Source organism: Dromiciops gliroides, chromosome 3 (assembly GCF_019393635.1).
Source record: "Dromiciops gliroides isolate mDroGli1 chromosome 3, mDroGli1.pri, whole genome shotgun sequence".
Classification (NCBI taxonomy): Eukaryota; Metazoa; Chordata; class Mammalia; order Microbiotheria; family Microbiotheriidae; genus Dromiciops; species Dromiciops gliroides.
Window position 1 is genome coordinate 15,869,524 of NC_057863.1, and position 18,675 is coordinate 15,888,198.

The following is an 18,675-nucleotide window of genomic DNA, read 5'->3' on the forward strand; positions in this document are numbered from 1 at the left end:
CTCTATCCACTGCGCCATCTAGCTGCTCCAAAAGAAGAGATATTCTTAGAAGGCATTGTTGGCATTAGCACTTCTCTCTCTCTCTTTCTCTGTCTCTCTCTCTCTCTGTGTCTGTCTCTGTCTCTCTGTCTCTCTTTTGCAGGGCAAGGAAGGTTAAGTGACTTGCCCAAAGTCACACAGCTAGTAAGTTAGTGTCAAGTGTCTGTATGCCTTATCCACTGTGCCACCTAGCTGCCCCCACTTCTCTCACTTCTTTAATGAAATTAGGGAATACAGATATGGAACACTGTATATATCAGACCTTTTTGCTATGTGGGTTAATTTTGCTAAAGTGTTTTTTCCACCTCTTTTTTAGGATGACTTTCTGGGAGAAGGAAGGGAGAGATATACTGAGAAATATAGTTGATATAAAAACAAAAGCTATAAATAAAAAATTATGGCTTAAACAAAAATGCATAGCATCATAGATCTAGAACCTATAAAGGCTATATAGGTTACATATGTGTGTATGTGTGTGTGTGTGTGTGACTATATAGGCCACCTAGTCCAATTACCTTATTTTTCAGACAAGGAAACTGAGGCCAAGGCAGGTTAAGTGACTTACCCAACACCACAGAGGTAATAAATATATTTCAGATTCGAATCCAAATGTTTCAACTCCGGAGCCAGGGCCCTTTACATATCTTTTAAATGAAATATTCCTTTAATATCAGAGTGATCATGCAATTTAGGAGAGACTACTATGTCTTTCAGCTTGAAATTCCCACAAGATTTATCTTGGTGTAGTGGAAAGAACCATCCACCAGGTGGGCTTCATTCCTCTGGGTCTTGCTTTCCTTATTTATAAAATCTAGAGATAGGCCTAGGATGAACTCTAAGCCTGTGATCCTAGGAATTTCTCTACCACAGTAACTGTCAAGCATGTTCTGCTAAGGCAAGGAGTGATGTTGCCACTGCTTTGAAGGGAGCAGAGTATCAGCCTATGAAATAACAGAGCCTAGAAATATAATCAATTAACAAGCATGAACAGGTGGCTCTGGGGTGAGACACCAGGTGTTCAAGTTCCAGATGTGATACCATCTGTGTGACTTCACCTCTCTGCCTCAGTTTCCTCAGTTATAAAAATGGGGGAGTGATTGAGGAAATATTTATTAAGCTCCTACTATGTGTCAGGTATTGTGCTGAATGCTAGGCATATAAGGAAAGGCAAAAGACAATCAATCAATCCCTCCTCCTAAGGAGCTCACAGCCTAATGGGGGAGACAACACATAAACAACTGCACAGTGGATAGAGCACCCGCCCTGGATTCAGGAGGACCTGAGTTCAAATGTGACCTTGGACACTTGACACTTACTAGCTGTGTGACCCTGGACAAGTCACTTAACTCCAATTGCCTCAACAACAACACTAAATAAATAAACAAACAAACAAACAAACAAATAAATAAATAATCAACCACGAGCTGGCCAAGACTACCTGACCCTTTCTCAGAAGAATGTTTGTTGTTTACATTTTACACCTGAAGGAAAAACTTAATTTCAGTGTAAATAAAGATATAAATTTTTTATGTCCAAGATCTGAAATCTACCCATGGACCCCAGGTTAAGGACCCTTGGTTTAGAACAGCATCTAGGGCGGCCTTACACCCTTCAGGTCCAAAGCCTACCACAGCAGAACCAGCAGAAATTACTTAAAGACTTGAAAGTAAAACCTATTTAAATGCATGATTTAACAATCTCAGAGGTGAAAGCAAACCTTTGGAGTTGCAAATCCCCAGAGATCCATGAAAAAGGCCAGCTCTTGGAACCAACTTGGATACGGATCCCTACCTCAGGGAGGATGGGGAAAATATTTCCTTGTTTTTCCTCTGGCCAGAGAAGAAATCTGCAATGGCTTTATGCACAATTCCAGGTTGTGGGACTGTTCCGTAAGGTGCCAGGGGCTGGGAGGTGACCTGAAAGTTTTGCGAAGGATGTGCTGCCCACGAACTCCCGGCCCTTCCTGGGCTGCCCCTGAACCTGGCCTTCGGCTCTGCCTGTGGCGTTACGAGCTGCCTTTGGCCAGGGTGTGGGGTGGCCCAAGATTGCCTGGGGCTCCTGTCAGGGCTGGAGACCACCGGCCGCCCCCCACTCCTATGGGGGGGGCGGGGAGCAGAGCCTCTCCCAGGCCAAGATAGGTCGTGAATCTGCTCAGGTGGGAGGAGATGCCAGGGTTCCTGGCAAACTCTCAATTTATCATTCCAAGAATGTTTGGCCAAGTCCTTGGGGGGGAGGGCGGGGGGGAAGGTGGGGGGAGGGCCAGTCTCCTCTCTCCGCCTCTAGCACCCTGCACCAGGTCCCCAGGTGCCAACTCTAGAGACGGTTGCCTAGGGTCAACGGGGGTGGGGGGACTTAAGGTCAACAACCCCCCGCCCCCATTCCTATAGCTGCTTTTCCTCAGTGCCCAGTAGCCGCGTTGGCGAGTCTCGAGGGGGCGGGAGGGGACGGCACAACGGGGGTGGGGAGTGGAGGAGGGCAAGAATAGGGAGGAAGGGAAAGGTGCCGGGAGGGATGCGTGGTTTGGCACAACCTCGATTGAAGCTGGAGCGCAACTCGTGTGACAGGAGCTGCTAGAAAAGCTGGGACACTGGCGGGGGGGGGGGGGTGTTTGGGGGATGCCCGGGCTCCTAGCGCCTGCGGGGGCCGTAGCCTGAGCCAAGGAGGAGGAAGAGGAGGAAGGGGAGGAGGGCCCTGGTGTCCTTCCTTGGAGCGCTGCCTCTGCAGCGGCAAATCATCATCTCCTCCTCCTCCTCCTCCTCCTCCTCCTCCTCCTCCTCCTCCTCCTCCTCCTCCTCCTCCTCCTCCTCCTCCTCCTCCTCCTCCTCCTCCTCCTCCTCCCTTCCCCCTCCTCCTCTTCCTCCCACCCCCTTTCCCCTCCCCCTCCTCGCCTTCCCCTTCATCTACCCTCCCCAGCCCTCCTCCTCCTCTTCTTCCCCCGCCGCCGCCGCCGCCGCCGCTGCTGCAGCCGCCACCGCCGCCTCCGGTACTCGCTGGCGCTCGGCGCTTCCCCCTGCTGCCCGCTGCTGCCAACGTGCGCACGGCTTAGGGCTCCCGGGGCAGCCCTCGGTCTCCGCGATTTCATTGGCTGGGGATGTGTCTATTTACATCATCCACTAACTTCTCACAGATCCGACTGGTGAGTCCCGGGAGAGGGAAACGGCCCGAGGGACTGGGGGGAAGGGGGGTAGTTGGTGGGGGGGCGCTAGGGGAAGGCACTGGCAGAAGCGAGTCCCGGGGCTGCTGGTGGGAGAGAGCCTGTGGGGACGCGCAGCGAGCAGACGGATGGGGGATCTGCGCTGGGGCTTCGGGACCAGGTGCAGGGCGCGGAGCCCGAGAGAAGGGAGACCGGGGAGCTGGAGCTGGACAGCGGGGGCCCGGAGCGGGCAAGGGGGCGCTGGATCCCAGGAGAAACATTGGGAAAGGAAGGCAGAGGCAGAGGGCTCGAGACCAGAAGGGGATGGGGTGGGACGGGACGGGCGAGGCAGCCAGCACTGGCGACCCTTAAACAAGGAACCGCACGGAGAGGAGAAAGACCCGAGAGAGGGGATCGTTTTGTCTTTCTCGCTCAAGAGTTCGTAGTGCCCGGGAAACCTCTTTCAGCAAGTTCTACTTGGTGGATAGGGACATGTTGGGGACCCTGGTCCGCGGCCGATCTGGGGCTTGGGCATTCTTTGCCATATTGCTGGAGATACACAATGGCTTTTGAGACCGTGGCTCTGTCCTCAGCGTGGTGTCCAGACGCTGCTCCCCTCCCGCGCCTCTGAAAATGCCCTGCTCGCTTCTTCTCCTGCCGCTGCCCGGAAGATGCCGAGCAGCCGGTGGCTCATCTTTGCCTCGTCTTTCTTTGCTCGTCTTTGCCTCTTCTCTTCATCTTCTTTTCAGCCTGAGTGATCTCAGTTTTGATTGTCTCCAGCATCCGGGCGAAGCGCACCTCGGTTGTTCCTCTCCACGTCTATGCAAAAGTTTGCAGAACCCTCCTTGAGATTCCGCTTTCCAATTAAGGGAGGGGAGCAAGTAGCACGCCCTCGAGCCCTCTGTTGATAGAGCCCCGCCGCGGTAGCACTCCCTGATCCAGTTCTTAATTGAAAAGAGCGATTTCCCTCCACAGCAGAAAGTAGCCACGGGTCGGTCTGCAGCGTAAGCATTGCGGCGGAGTTGTCTAATCAGCTCCGAGAACGGTTACATTCCATGCCTTTTACTGCCGGGACGTATTTTTCAGCATCTGCTAAAGTTTCTGGATTTGGTGCGGTTTCATAGGCTCGTGCAGCCAAGGCTGGCGAGAAGCTGAAACTTTGTATCCGGAATCTCTTCCGTCCCTATCTAGTCGTGGGTCACTTATTAACCACATCCTGGGAAGATAAATTCCCTTAGTGAGCTGCTCACTGACTTAGACCGTAGCCTGCAGAATGGAATCTGGCTCGACCTCCCCCTGTGCCTCCATTTCCACACCTGTTAAAGTGCTATAATAATCCACATTGTAATTACATATCACAACCGCAGGGGCTGGAAGGAATAAGTTAATATAAGTGAAGTGCTTTGAAGATGAAAATTGCTAAATACGTGTATCCTCTCAACACATTGGTTTTCCTCTCAGCTCCTCAATTTGTCCATCTGATAAATAGATAGGATTATACTCACTTATCTAGGGGATTGCTTCTTTCAATCACTTTGAAGTAGTGATTGTATTGGGGCAAAAATAATCAGAATCGTCCCTTGATCTTAATTAGTCATTTCAATGAGTGGTCCAGAGCCTTAACCGATTGGAGACCCTGCTTGGGATTAATCCTTCTATTTGCTCCCCCACCCCACCCACACTTCCCTCCTCCTACGCTTCTTTAAGTACACCGTGTTTAAGAGACTGCATGGGAGAATGAATGGAGGGATGAGCTTGGCTCTGGCTGACCTTGAGCAGGTCTCAATGCTCCCAGCAGCTCCAAAACCAAGGGAGTGATTTGCGACTGTAACTGCCTTCTCCACCCCTCAAAAGTACAAATTCCTGCACTTCTCCGAGTCTCGGATTTTCAAAAACCTAGTATTTTCAGGGCCAACACAATGAGGCAGTGCTGTAGGTGCATGTTTCTGTTACCCTGCTGGTATAGGAGAGAGGACACCAGTACTGCTCTTTTTAACCGTATCTCCTGAATTACGACCCCCTCCCCGCTTTTCTTTCTAAAAAGATCAGAGAGGGGGCAGCTTGCCACCCCCTGGGTCACATACAGCTCTCGAAGCTCTCGATGAGGATTAATATTCAAACTCTCCCACCTACACACATACGTGTCCAAATTACTTAAGAGAATCTAACTACATGGCAATTTGGGCAGTTACTGAGGTGCTAGAATTCCTAATATTTTCCTTTGGTAATTTCTTAAATCCCTTAAAAGAATTGCTTAGAACAATCCCATAAGATAAGTAGTGAGGCGTGTAAAGAAAAAGACAATTTGCCAAAGAATATAAAAGCTGTTTTTGACAGTTAGAATTTGCTGTCCTTCAAGGAAATGGGTTCTAATGAACACCTTTGCTCAAGAAGGAAGGATGAGGCAGCTGTTGCCACTCTAGGTCGCTGTTTAAGACTGCCCGTGCCCACCTACCCAGTTTGACCGTGTACCTTGTGGGGCAGGTGCCCCAGCCTCCATCCTGGAGGAACTGAGAGGGAAACAGTTAAAGGGAGGAAAATGCCAGGTACCGTGGTACTAGAGGAGGAGGAGTCTGCATTAATTTGCTGTCCCTCTTGCAACTGGTGTCTAAGCAAATACTTATTTTGTTTAAACCTTCGGCTCTCTTGGTGAGGGCTAAGTAAGTCCAGCTTTAAGAAATTTAGCTGGCTAATTGTTATTTCAGTGAAGAAAAAGGATATAGGAAATAATTTGGGGGAACTTCCTGATTTTTCTATGTGAAGAAAAAAAAAGTTCTGGATTTGAGTCAGGACTGCAGTTTATATCGCAGCTTTGCCATGACTCCCTGTGACCTTGGGCAGTTGATTTCCCTTCCTCGGGCCTCTGCTTCTCCATTTATAAAGTGAGGGGGCTTCGGCCAGGTGACAGTTGTGAACCTTTAGCACTAAATTTCTGATCCTTTCATTAATGATTGTGGCAGAAATATGGGGGAGAGGGGGATACTTAAGTGAACATTTTTGGGGAAATGTTGAGAATCCTCTGAAACTTTTAAGCTGGGGTTGAGCATCCCAGAGAATAGGGAACTGGCTTTAGCTAAGATCTAAGTCAAAGTTATGCATCTGTCCCCAAAACTAAATGGCTCATCTAGCTAATTAGTTCACAACTGCCACCTTGCCCACCATTAAGGAAAATAATTCAAACTGTCCGTTTTGGTCTAAGCTTCTGTAGCTAGACAATGGCCAAGGTACTGAGTGAAATAAAAAAGAAACTTGAAAATAAAGCTTGAATCTAGTTCAATTATTCTTGGGTTCTCTTGTGACTGCAATGAAAATGTAAAAGGACTTTCAGTAACTGCTTTTGGAGGCTGCTTTTGCCCATGAAATTAAGATCACATCAATAGGGTTTAGATAAGCACCTCACTCCTCCAGTAATAAGAGATTGTGTGTGTATGTGTGTGTGTGTGTGTGTATAACTCTTTCCACATAAGTAGTTAGGAGCACATTAGGACATCCAAGAAAGTTTTTGTCTTCTAATAAAACAGATTTTCATATGGCATGTAATCCTATAGAGTTATGTTCAGTATTGAATTTTTTTTTTTTGTGGGGCAATGAGGGTTAAGTGACTTGCCCAGGATCACACAGCTAGTAAGTGCCAAGTGTCTGAGGCCGGATTTGAACTCAGGTACACCTGAATCCAGGGCTGGTGCTTCATCCACTGTACCACCTAGCATAGAGTAGACATTTAATAAATGCTTCAATAACACTTGACAAGAGGGGCATATTTGTGTATACACATGGTTTAACTTTGGCTGTTTAGATCAGTCCTGTGGCACTGGTTCTTTCCTTTGGAAATCCTTTCATGTAATGGTCTTCAAAGTGTGGTTGGGCACACTTGGGAGTTTCTGAGACCGTTTCAGAGATCCTGAGAGGTAGAAATGGTCTTCAAAATAATACTGAGTTGTTTTCATTTCTAATACTGTAAATATTGGTAGACATAATTCACATAAACAAAGACCCTTATGTGAGTGGGGATGGTCTTCAGTAATTGGTCCTGAGACCATAAAGTTTAAGAACCACTAGCAAAGGGGACTCCTGGTGAAGAGATCCCTCTCTGACACCTTTTCTCAACCCAGAGTTTGACAGAGATCCCTGAGAAACTCAGAGTTTAAGTAACCTGGCCTAAGTCATAGCGCTTGGGAGTGACAAGTGGGATTTGAACCCAGACCTTCCCACCTTTGAAGTTGCCACACTGCCTCTCATATATTAATATCAGGGAAAGGTACTAGATCTTTGGGATTTCATCAGTGTAAGGAATTCCCAGAGTAAGAAACTTCCTCTACCAATGCTTGTCAGCACTTCTGTGACTGAGCCCTAGACAGTTGTCTGGGGATATTGAGAGGTTAACTGACAGTATCTACCTGAGGTAAGGCTTGAACGCGAGCCTTTCTGGTTCCTCTGGCCACTATACTATACTGCCTGTTAATATGAATTGTTTAATAAGAATCATAATCTATGTAAATCATACACACACATTGATATGGAATAGTCTATATACACTCACACATATATGAGGACTTAGAAGGCAGCTAGGTGGCACAGTGGATTGAGTGCTGTGTTTGGAATCAGAAAGACTCATCTTCGTGAGTTCAAATCCAGCCTTGGACACGTACTAGCTGTGTTACCCCAAGCAAATAACCTGGTTGTCTCAGTTCCTCATCTGTAAAATGAGTTCCTGGAGAAGGCAATGGCCGACCGCTCCAGTATCTTTGCCAAGAAAACCCCAAATGGGCTCACAGAGTCAGACACGAATGAATGAAATGGCCCAATAACAATAACAAGGAAAACTTGCTATACAATACACATAGATATATATGCACACAAATATTTCCATAATCACATACACACATATAGGCATATATCCTGTCAAAGTCGAAGCTGTTGACTTTTGGCCCACTGAGTGAATAAGTGACAGTTTTTACAAATATTCTCCAGGCAGGGCAGAAGTTCAAAGCTGATGACTGGTGCTGTCAGAATTGCTGAGCTAGAGAGTAGCTATTTTTAAAAAGTAAGAAATCAGAAACTTCCCTAAAGGTGTTTGTGCATGTGCCTGGGGGTGTGTCTGTCCCTTTGTGGAGGAGACTTTGTTTTAGAAACTCTAGTCATTTCAGTCATTATCTTATTTAGTCAAAACCTCAAGGTATTTATTAGTCATTGATTTCTGGGATTATGAAAAGAGCCACGAGATATAAAAGGAAACTTTGACATCAGTTCAGAGATCAGGAGGAGGGGTTAAAAGCAATCCTTAAGGACTGTACAGAAATTATTTGCTTCTAATCTTCTGAGGAGAAGAACCCTGACTGAGTGAGTATCCATCTAAATCTAAGCCACTAGGACTCTCTTTGGCCCTTCCATAGCACATCAAGATCCCATGAGACCTTGTGAAAGATAGATCTTGACCTCTGGGCTTCTAGCATGTTCATTTCAGGGCAAAAATTTTTCATAGCCCTTTGAACAAATCATTCTAGCCCATTTTCATCATCCCACATGTATAAACATCAGGCATCTAATATGCACCATTTTCTCTTTCTTTTCAGACCTTAGGTTATGGGCAGATCAGAAAGCCAGATGGATATAACTGAAATCAGCAGCCCCAAGCCAAATAAGAAGCAGCGATGGACCTCCCTGGAGCTGAGCCTTTCAGTTCTTGTGCTTCTGCTCACCATCATAGGAGTCACCATGATAGTGCTATATGCCACCCACGATGGTGAGTCCAGAGTGAAGAATGAAAGTGTTGTCTTTGCTATAGGAGCTAACTAGTACTCATGGACTGTGTGGTTGATATACACTGAGTATCTGGGGTCATGCAGATAGCCAATCTCACACACTCATCTATGTCTAAAGAGCCATTTCTATAGATAGATCTATATATCTATCCATCTAGGAATATCTGTCTTTCTATCTTTATCTGCATCAATTTGTATATCTAGTTATCTGCATGACCTTGCATAGCTCACATCCTTTGTTGGGGTTGAATTTCCTTTATCTATATAATGAAAAGGTCACACTAAACATCTAAGTCCCTTTTCAGTTCTAATAGTCTTATGGGAAGAAAGATTCAAAGTTTTAGAATGCACTTAGCACGAAACATGGGATGCAAAATATGTCATGCACTATATCTAGAAATCACCCAGGGCCCTGAAATAAGGTGTTCGAAGTTTGAGCTGAGCTTTTAATTACTTAGCCTACTTAGTTCGTGGGCTTTTTTTATCACAAGAGTCATGCCATGATAGAATATTGGCATTGGAAGGTGCCTCCTATACCTTGTATTTTATACATGAGGAAGCTGGGGACAAGAAAGGGAAAGCTAGTTTTCCCCAAGAATCCAAGATGTGTTAGTAGCTGATCCAAGTGTAAATAATTTTATCTGAATCAAGGATATAGGATTTCCTGGCAGAATTGAATTGGAAGCTCACTGCTCTTGGCTCATTGACATTCAGAAGGGCTTCCTTGGAATTTAAGAGGACTAATTTGGGGCTGAGGAGTTTTTCATAGGAAGGATTAGTTCCTTAATGGGAAAAGTGATTAGCAGGTCCAAACAGCTGATTATTCCAATTTAATAAATCCAGGAGCTTAGCAGATCTGATTCTCTCCCTCTAATGCAAATCTCACTGTAAACATGTACATTTGTCTTTATCATCTAAATGTAATGTATATGGTATGGCTTTGTTATTTTATTGTTTCCCTCTGACTCATGGAGATATATCATAAATGGGGTCTTATTGTTTATTGTTAATGAACTATCCATTAAAATGACAATCTGAAATAGAACTAAAAATAGGGCAAAAGCTGCTAGTAAATCCATAGTGTACACTTTTATCTCTGTGTTCCCCTTTTTTTCAGATGGAATTTGCAAGTCAGCAGATTGTGTAAAATCAGGTAAGAAGATGAATTTAAAATAAAATGAATAATTGTTTCCCTATTCATTTCTTTCCCTCCAAGTCCTCCCCCCCCCCACCTTGTTATTATCTGAATGCTATTATGTTTACCTTAGCATCAGCCTCATTTACAATCCTCCTGGTTTATTGATCCATCTCTTAGGTTCATGTTCAAGGCAAGTCAAATATATTGAAATTGATTAAATACCTTGGTTTACTCTCAAGAAAAGTCTACTCTCTTTGAAACAAAAGTTCACTCTAGTTGAACATTAACTCTGAATCCACTTACATTCCAACCCAGGGAACAAAAGGATTTTGTCCATTTGAAGCATTTGAAATGGAGCCTCATTTTGTTTCTGCACATGTTGCAGGTCCAAAGCCCAAATGCTGGCTAATGTCTTTAGTGAGGGAGTGCCTTTAGGAAATTTATCAATTGTGATTCTGCTTATTTGCCTGTTTTTAAGGCTTTGGGCTGACTGGTGTAATTAAGAAGTCTTTCCTATGGATGGAAGCTCTCTGTAGTTCTCAAAAATACTTTCTTTGGATGTCACAGGTTTTAGATTTTGCACAGAGTAGGCACCTCATCCCATGTTGTTATATGACAACAGCTCTAATAAAGATGGAAAGACTTAGCTGGCCAAACCATTCATCATGAGAAATCTGCTTGTTGTTTTTCCACTCATTTTAAATATTGACCGTAACGGGTATACAAGAGAGGCACAATAACTTCAGTGAATGAAACAACAGAGACCTTAGTGAAAAGCTGGCTGACTCATCATTCATCATGGACAATACTTTTGGCCTGGATGCATCCATTTTGGACTATGTGTGGTCAGGCCAATGTGTGTGGGTGGGGGGAGGGGCGAACAAAGGAGGAAGGGAGGAGTATTCGAGTAGGCAGTGCTGTCCCTTCAGCTCATTCTGAACAAAAGAACACAGTAGTAGTGTTCTAGAAAGCTGTTTCCTGACCAGACTAGGGACATTTTACTAGTTTCACCAGAAACCAATCGTATGATGAAACACACTGGGTGTCCTCATTGCCATGCTTCCTCAAAGAGCAAAGATGGAGTGGGGTTCCTAACTTTGCTAGATGGAGGAAGACAGAGGACTCACATGCATGGATGTAGTTTCTTGTATATCTTGTATATATATGTATACATGTGTATATATGTAATGTGGTTTGAGGTAGAATGTATGGTATATGAAGTGACCAAACAGTCAGGTGAGCTTCGTGGAGCAAGTGGGACTTGAGCTGGATCTTCAAGAAAAAGTCAGAAGGATTTGGAGGCTTTCATGGGAGAGATGAGAACATTGCAGGAGAGGGAAAGTGCTGGGATGGGGCAGGGACTGTGACCTGGGGAATAGCACCAAATGATGCCAGCCAGGTTGTGGATAGTGTCCCTAGCATAGACGAGGACGATGTAGATAACAGAGTCACTGAAGGTTTTTGAGATCAGTGGGGTCTGTGACATGTTCATCCAGAAGGGGTATGGAAGGAGTAGGGGTGGGGGACAGCAAAGAGAGAGATTAGAAGTCCAGGAAGGCAGAGAGGGAGATGTTACACTAATAGCTTGGGTGTGAGTGATAAGGACCTGGATAATGGAAGGTGGGAACGAGAACGAGGGTGAAGGAGCAGATAGCAAAGACATTTCAAAAGACTTTATGAGGTACTTGGATGTAGGGGAAAAGGAAAAGGCTAGATCTTACATAATCGCAAGGTTGGTGGCTTGCCTGAGCTGAGGGTAAGGTGGTCAAAAACAGTGGGAATAAAGATGTTTAGAGACAGAACCAGTTTGGGGAAGAGAGCTTTTTAGGAAGAAGATCTGGCCCCCATAATTGGGCTGCCTCCTGAGGCAGTGGTCCCCTTAACTGGTGGGAAATCTTCAAGCAGAAGCTGAAAGATCACTCACTTCTCAGGGTTTTGTCTCCAAGCTAGAGTTTCTTACCCATTTTTCTGTCACGGAGCCCTGGTGTTGAAATACATAGAATAAAACATGCAAGATTACAAAGGAAGTCAATTATGTTGAAATATAGTTATCTAATATTTAAGAAAACAAAAAAATGCAAGTTCTCTGATGGATTTTGGGTTAAGAACTTCTGATCTAGAGGGTTCTTGGTCAGGTCCAAGCTGAATGAAATGATCTCTGGGATGACCTTGGACTTTCAGATCATATGATTCTGGGAATGCCGAGTTCATTTGCAGAGTTTGGACATGCAGATAGAGATAACACCTGGGAGTTGGATGTAGAAGATTACAACTCAGCAAAGTGGTCAGGGCTAGAAAGGGAGATTTTGAAGTCATCAACATAGAAGTAATCTTTGAAGCAGTAAAAATCATGACTCTCTCCTAAGCAGAGAGAAAGGAAAGTAGAGCTTGGAGAAATCTCACCAGATTTAGGAGGAACCAGAGAAGGAAAGGAGAAAAATGAGCGGTCAAGTGAGTAGTAGAAGGCATGTATAATATATCCCAGAAGACAAAGGAAGGAGGTTGTTTCTAGCAGAGAGTGTGATAGTGCAAACAGGTCAAGAAAAATGAGGACTGAGGAAACACCACTGGATGTGGTGGCTTCTCGTAGTTGATGTTGTTTTTTAAATTAGGGAAAAGAGCCAGTGTATCTTTGAAAACAAATGGAAAGGATTCAGAGAGGATGATGATGATGGAAAGAGGGGAGTATATATGGGAGGAAGGTAAGAGACATTGTGTTATTTTTTTTCTGTTCAGTTATTTCAGGCGTGTCTGTTTCTTCACGATCCCATTTGGGCTTTTATGGGCAAAGACAGTAGAGTGGTTTTCTGTGTCCTTCTTCAGCTCATTTGACAGATGAGGAAACTGAGGCAAATAGGATTAAGTGACTTGCCTAGGGTAACACAGCTAGTAAGTATCTGAGACCAGATTTGAACTCATATGTACATCATTGACCTTGCTGCTCTAAAAACATTGTAGTACAATGGAAATGGCATCAGTTTGGATTCCAAAGACCTGTGTTCAAATCCAGATTCTGTTGATTGCTATGCATGTGATATTTTGCCAGCTATTTAACCTCTCTGGGCTCCTTATCTGTGAAATGAAAGTTTTGGACTCTAACCTTTGAGTTATCCAGCTTGTCCAAGTCTTTGATCATGTGGTCTCTCAGGAATGACCAGATGGCTGGACCATGGATAACTGAGAATGAATTTGACATTTGCAATCAGGGATGAATGCTATAGCAGAGTGGCATTGGGTATGTCTCAGCTAACCAACCTACCATCCCAGCCTCCTAGACTCTGCTCTCCAGAAACACGCTTTGGAGACACATCTTCTGGATCCTATAGGTCTCCCTTGTGGGGGCTCCTCTCATTTTGAGAATAAAAAAAGGTTAAAAATATCTTGTATTACTAATGGCTATTAGGAAGGCTGATAGAAAAATAAGGCAACTTAGGCAGGTGTACACCATTATATAGCAAAATAGGAGTGGTGGTAGGCACTAGGGTTTGACTGATCCATCTTCCCAGTGGCCAATAGACTCCTTTCATTTTTGACAGTCAGTGCTGGGAAAAGATATAAATGGCTTTTAAGAGATGCAGTTAGACACCATGCAGCTTTTGGGAGAAGGCCCAATGCCAGAAACCCATCCCTAGTAAAGTGTAAGCCTTGGAATCAGAAGGGCTTGCCTGCCTAACTTGCTGGGAGAAGTTTGCTTGAACCCAACAGACATCAGCCACTGTAAGAATCACCTTCAGATAGTTTATTTTTAAAAAATCATTGGCAGAGGTACCAGGTCATTAAGATATCTTTATCCTAAATCCTTTATTCCTCCTGTCTTTATCTTATCCTATCTTTTTTTTTTTGGCCTAGAAGGCACCCCAAAATGGAAAATTCTCTAGAATGGGACCTTGACAAAGATAATATCTAAAGTAGAGTCTCTCTCTTTTCCAAGTATACCTGCTAAAACTCCATCTATTTCTTCGGAGTGTCCCTAATGTATCATCAGTGTGCCAGTTGTGAGAATATTACAAAACCTTCACACTAAATGTTAGGCCTTCCTGGGAAAATTGAGTAGATAAGGATATATCAAAGCTGCTCTTTAGTCCAGAAAAATCTAATTTTCTGCCACAGAAAAGGGAACTGTTCTTGAAGGCTGCTAAATATTATTACCTGCTTTGTAAATGAGGAGAACTCAAGGGAAATCCTGAAAAGAAGAAGCCATTAGAATAGGAAGAAAACTATCAGGAATGCTTTAGAACGTCTTAAGAGGCCCAGGAGAGCTAAAACTCATAAAAAAGAAATCTTGGAAGAGTGAAAAAGTAGATAGTGACACCTGGGATGCCAAACTCATAAGTGAAAATGGCTGACAAACGATGCGGGCTCTTAGTGTGGAAGGGATGGCTAGACAGAAATTCTTGCCTCTTGGGTACTGTAAAATCAGAGAACACAGGGGAAAGCACCATGAAGAGAAAAGAAAATATTGCTAAAGGTAAAGTCGTGGGGCCCAGTGGTTCTGGAATCAGGGCCTCAGGGCCTGCTGAGGTTTAACATTTCACCCCTGATTCTTAAGTATGGCTGCTTCATTGGCCCTCAGTTTCCTTATCTATAAAATGAGTGTGTTGGGGCCATAGGGCTTTTGAACTCTTTTCGGGCCCCATTCTATGATTTCCAAACCATTTGTATAAAGATTTCTGGACTTGGAAACAAAAGATTTGAATTCAAACAATGCTGCCAATCCTTAGTGAATGTGTGACCTTGGGTAAGTCACAATCTCTCTGGACTTGAGTTTCCTTCTCATCTGTCAAATGAGGAAATTCACAGCTCTAAATCAATGATCTTATTGTGATATATATGTGTGTGTATATATGTATATACATATATACATACATACACATATATACGCATACATACATATATACACATACAATATATATACACACATATATACATATATACACATACATACACATACATGTATATATAATTTCTTGAAATGGATAGCTATCTTGGACCCGTGAATTTACTCATCCACCAAGAAAAATCTCTCCATCAGTAGACTGGCAACTGATAGTCCTTAAGAGTTTCTTGGGGTTCTTTGTGTAGCTTGCCCAGGGTCTCTCAGCCAAAATGTGTAAGAGGTTGGTTGAGCCCTTGCTGAGTGTTATCATGGGGATCGATTTCCATATGAGTTCCACTAGATAGCTGTTGAGGTCCTTTCCAAATCTCAAATTCTGTGACAGAGAATTCTGACACGTAGCTAGGAGCACCATGGCCAAAACGCTTGAGAACTTGAAGTAGGGAAGACGTGAATTTATATTCGGCCAGAGACACCTAGCTGAGTGACCCTGAGCAAGATTCTCACCCCGTTACCTCACCTGAGACAACAAAAGTAACTTCTTCCCAGGGTTCTTGCAAAGATCAAATGAGATAACAGGTAAAATGCTTTAGGAACTTCAAAGCTTTGCATAAATTCTAGTTATTAGTAGCTTGTTTTTGTTTCATCTTAGCTATTTCAAGATAAATCCTAAAATTTGTGTCTATTGTATGATAGCATTGGACCCACAGAATCAAGCCAGTTAATTAGTCATTTGATTCAAAATTCCTTTGGGAGGGACATCTAAGCCCTTTGACCCAACCATAGTTTTCTTTTTTAAGGAGGCCTTTGAACATTTCTAAAAAGAATGATCCTCGAGATGCTATTGTGTTATGTCTAGATGAAGTATTTCATAGGGCTTCAAAAGGCAGAGTCCCAAGTCCTAAATGGAGATAAAACATAGAGGTTTAATCTGCGGGCTGCTGCCTTGTAGTGTTCTCTCAGTATATTCAAATATTTATCATGTAATTAAGTTTGGAACAAAAGCCTCTTGACAACACACTCAGTGGACTTCTTAGTAGAAGGATCATGGGGGGAGATGAAACTTGATTAATTTCAACCTAGCCCGTGACCCTGGCTTTGGGTGATGCTTTTTCTTTTCTTTTCTTTCTTTCTTTCTTTTTTTTTTTAAGTGAGGCGATTGGGGTTAAGTGACTTGCTCAGGGTCACACAGCTAGTAAGTGTCAAGTGTCTGAGGCCAGATTTGAACTCAGGTATTCCTGACTCCAGGGCCGGTGTTCTATCCACTGTGCCACCTAGCTGCCCTGGGTGATGCTTTTTCAAGACAAATATGTGACAGCACCCTAAGACTGCCTCAACCCAAGAGAAAACCATTCACCCCAAGCCTGTTTTCTCAAAGGAGGAATAAGATGGATGCTGATGATAACACTTGTACAACTTACACCCGAGAGATCTTTCTGAAACTGAAAAGCAGTGGGTTGCCATTGTTTTCTTAATATTACTTTATATTGGTTTTAAGGATTAAAAGCAATAAGCAAGAGGAAGCAACTGTGAAAATACCTTAACCCCATTGAGTACAAGTACCCTCATTTGATGAATGAGGAGACTTCCTAAGGTCCTCCCAGTTCTAAATCCCATGGTTAATCTTTGTTGGTAACAGTGCACCAGTAAGCTTCGTCAGTGAGCCAAAGGCTAATTTGCCAGCAACAGGTATTGTCATCTAAATGTCCATTATAACATTGGGGAAGGGTGATGATATCTATTTATAGACATATCAAATTGTGAGATGTTACTGTGTATGAAGGGAACAGGATTTGTTTTCCCATTAACCAAAGCAATCAGTAAGCATTTATTTAGTGTCTTCCACGTGACAGGTACCATGTCATGAACAAAGACAAAAACTAAACCATCTCTTCTCTAAATGGTATAGTGGAGAGAGTGCTCAATTTGAGATTGGGGAAACCTGATTTCACATCCAGCCTCACATACTTACTAGTTATGTGACTCTTGGCAAGTTTCTTAACCTCTACCTCAGTATCCTCAAATATGAAGTGGGAATAATAATAATAGCATCTACCTCCGAGAGTGTTGGGGATCAGGTGAGATATTTGTAAAACAGCTGACACATAGTAGGCTTATCCTCTTTTCCCGTCTCTGCCCCTGCTCAAGGGTAGTCAAATTAAGTTAAGTCAGCAAGCAATGATTGTTTACCATGTGCTAAGAACTGTGCTAATATTGGGGAGAAACTTTGCAAAGCTTAAAGCAAAACATGTTCACTGGTATTATTATGATCTTTCAGTTGGAAGACATAATATGTACCCAGTAAGCATCTAGAGGCTAAGTAAGTTCATCATAAATGACAGTTTTAGGGACCAGACCAGATGTCACATAGAAGGTTGTTCTTGAGCTGAGTCTTGAAGGAAGTAAGGGATTATGTGAAGCAAAGGTAAGGGAGGAGTGTACCCAGGCCTTAGGGACTGCCAGAACAAAAGCAGGAAGATAGGAGATGGAGAGTGTGGAATAACAGCAATCAGTCGGTCCAGACCAAACAGTGTAGGAAAGGAATCATCAGCTTATACTAAGGATAGAAAGGTAAACTGGGGCCAAGTGGCAAAGGTCAAAGTGTGCTATTCTTGAGATGATGACTCAAATGATGGCACCTCCTATTCTTAAGGAAACAAGATAAGCAGAAAATTATTGAAAATGAATGGCCAAATCAAAAGGAAAGCTACAAACATGAGTGTCAGAGCCACCACCACTTCATGATTGGATCAGAAGTCTTGAGTATACAAGTACTTTTCAAGAATGTTCCTAATAGGAGTTGAAAGGAGACCAGACCACTTTGGATCTGGAGGTGGTTGCATTTTTTTCATCCTGTTCTCAGAGAGATTAAGAATTAAAACAAGTGACCTCTCAGTCAAAATGCCCACAAGCCCGACTATTTCACACTTTGCCAAAGCACATTGACCCAAAATTATTTTATATTGTCGTTGGCAACGATTAAGAATAAATCTACTGATTTAGGTTTTCATTACCTCGGACCATTAGAGGTGATTTTCAAGGTACTAAAAAAATTTTCCCTCTAGCTTTTGTTTTCCCCCTTTCACAACTGGAAAGAGGATTTGTCTTATTTTGAGCCTGAAAGCATGTGCTTTCTGGTGGCATGAATGGTTTCTCAGGATCCGGACAGGAATTAAGTCCTATCAACTGGAAATTTAACATTGATCAGGTTTTAATGTTCAGAATAGACAATTTCTCATCTGTTTGGCCTGATTTCCCCACCCAACAGAGATGGGTGGTATGGTGATTGTCAGATGTACTGAATCCTAATTCAGAGCCCTGAACCAGTGCCAAATTCCTATGTCTCCCAGCAGGGAATAGAAGCGTGCCCCTGGGAGGAGTGGGGTTATTAAGTTGAAAGCATTGTTTTAAAGATATACAAGATTTATCATGTGGGCCTAGCATATGCCCAGATGAGTAAAGATCTATTTATATGGTTTGACTTTTGCATCGCTGCGTGAATGAATTATTACAGATAAGCCATAACATAACTGGAACATAATAATGACATTTTCTAAAATTTATATAGTGCTTCTTTTGCAATAGCTTTCCTATTCATTAGCTTATTACCATATATCGTACTTCTTTTTTTCCTTACATTGTGCCCCATATGAAACATGAAGTATTATCCACATTTTATGGGGGAGGAAATAAAAGCAGCATGGACTACTAGATGGGGTGCTGGGATTGTAGTCAGGAAGACTGGAGTTCCAATGCTTTCCACTGATCC

The 18,675-nt window shown here is 43.4% G+C and overlaps 1 protein-coding gene across 1 annotated transcript in view; it reads left to right on the top strand.

Annotated features, from left to right (window-relative positions):
- The first annotated feature begins 3,025 nt into the window (after positions 1 to 3,025).
- Positions 3,026 to 18,675, top strand: part of MME (membrane metalloendopeptidase) — a 112,806-nt gene continuing 97,156 nt past the window's right edge. Inside the window, exons 1-3 of the mRNA XM_043994886.1 lie at positions 3,026 to 3,175; positions 8,746 to 8,915; positions 10,052 to 10,087. Coding sequence (XP_043850821.1) covers positions 8,756 to 8,915; positions 10,052 to 10,087 — 196 coding nt within the window. The 5' untranslated portion in view covers positions 3,026 to 3,175; positions 8,746 to 8,755. The remainder of the gene's footprint in view (positions 3,176 to 8,745; positions 8,916 to 10,051; positions 10,088 to 18,675) is intronic.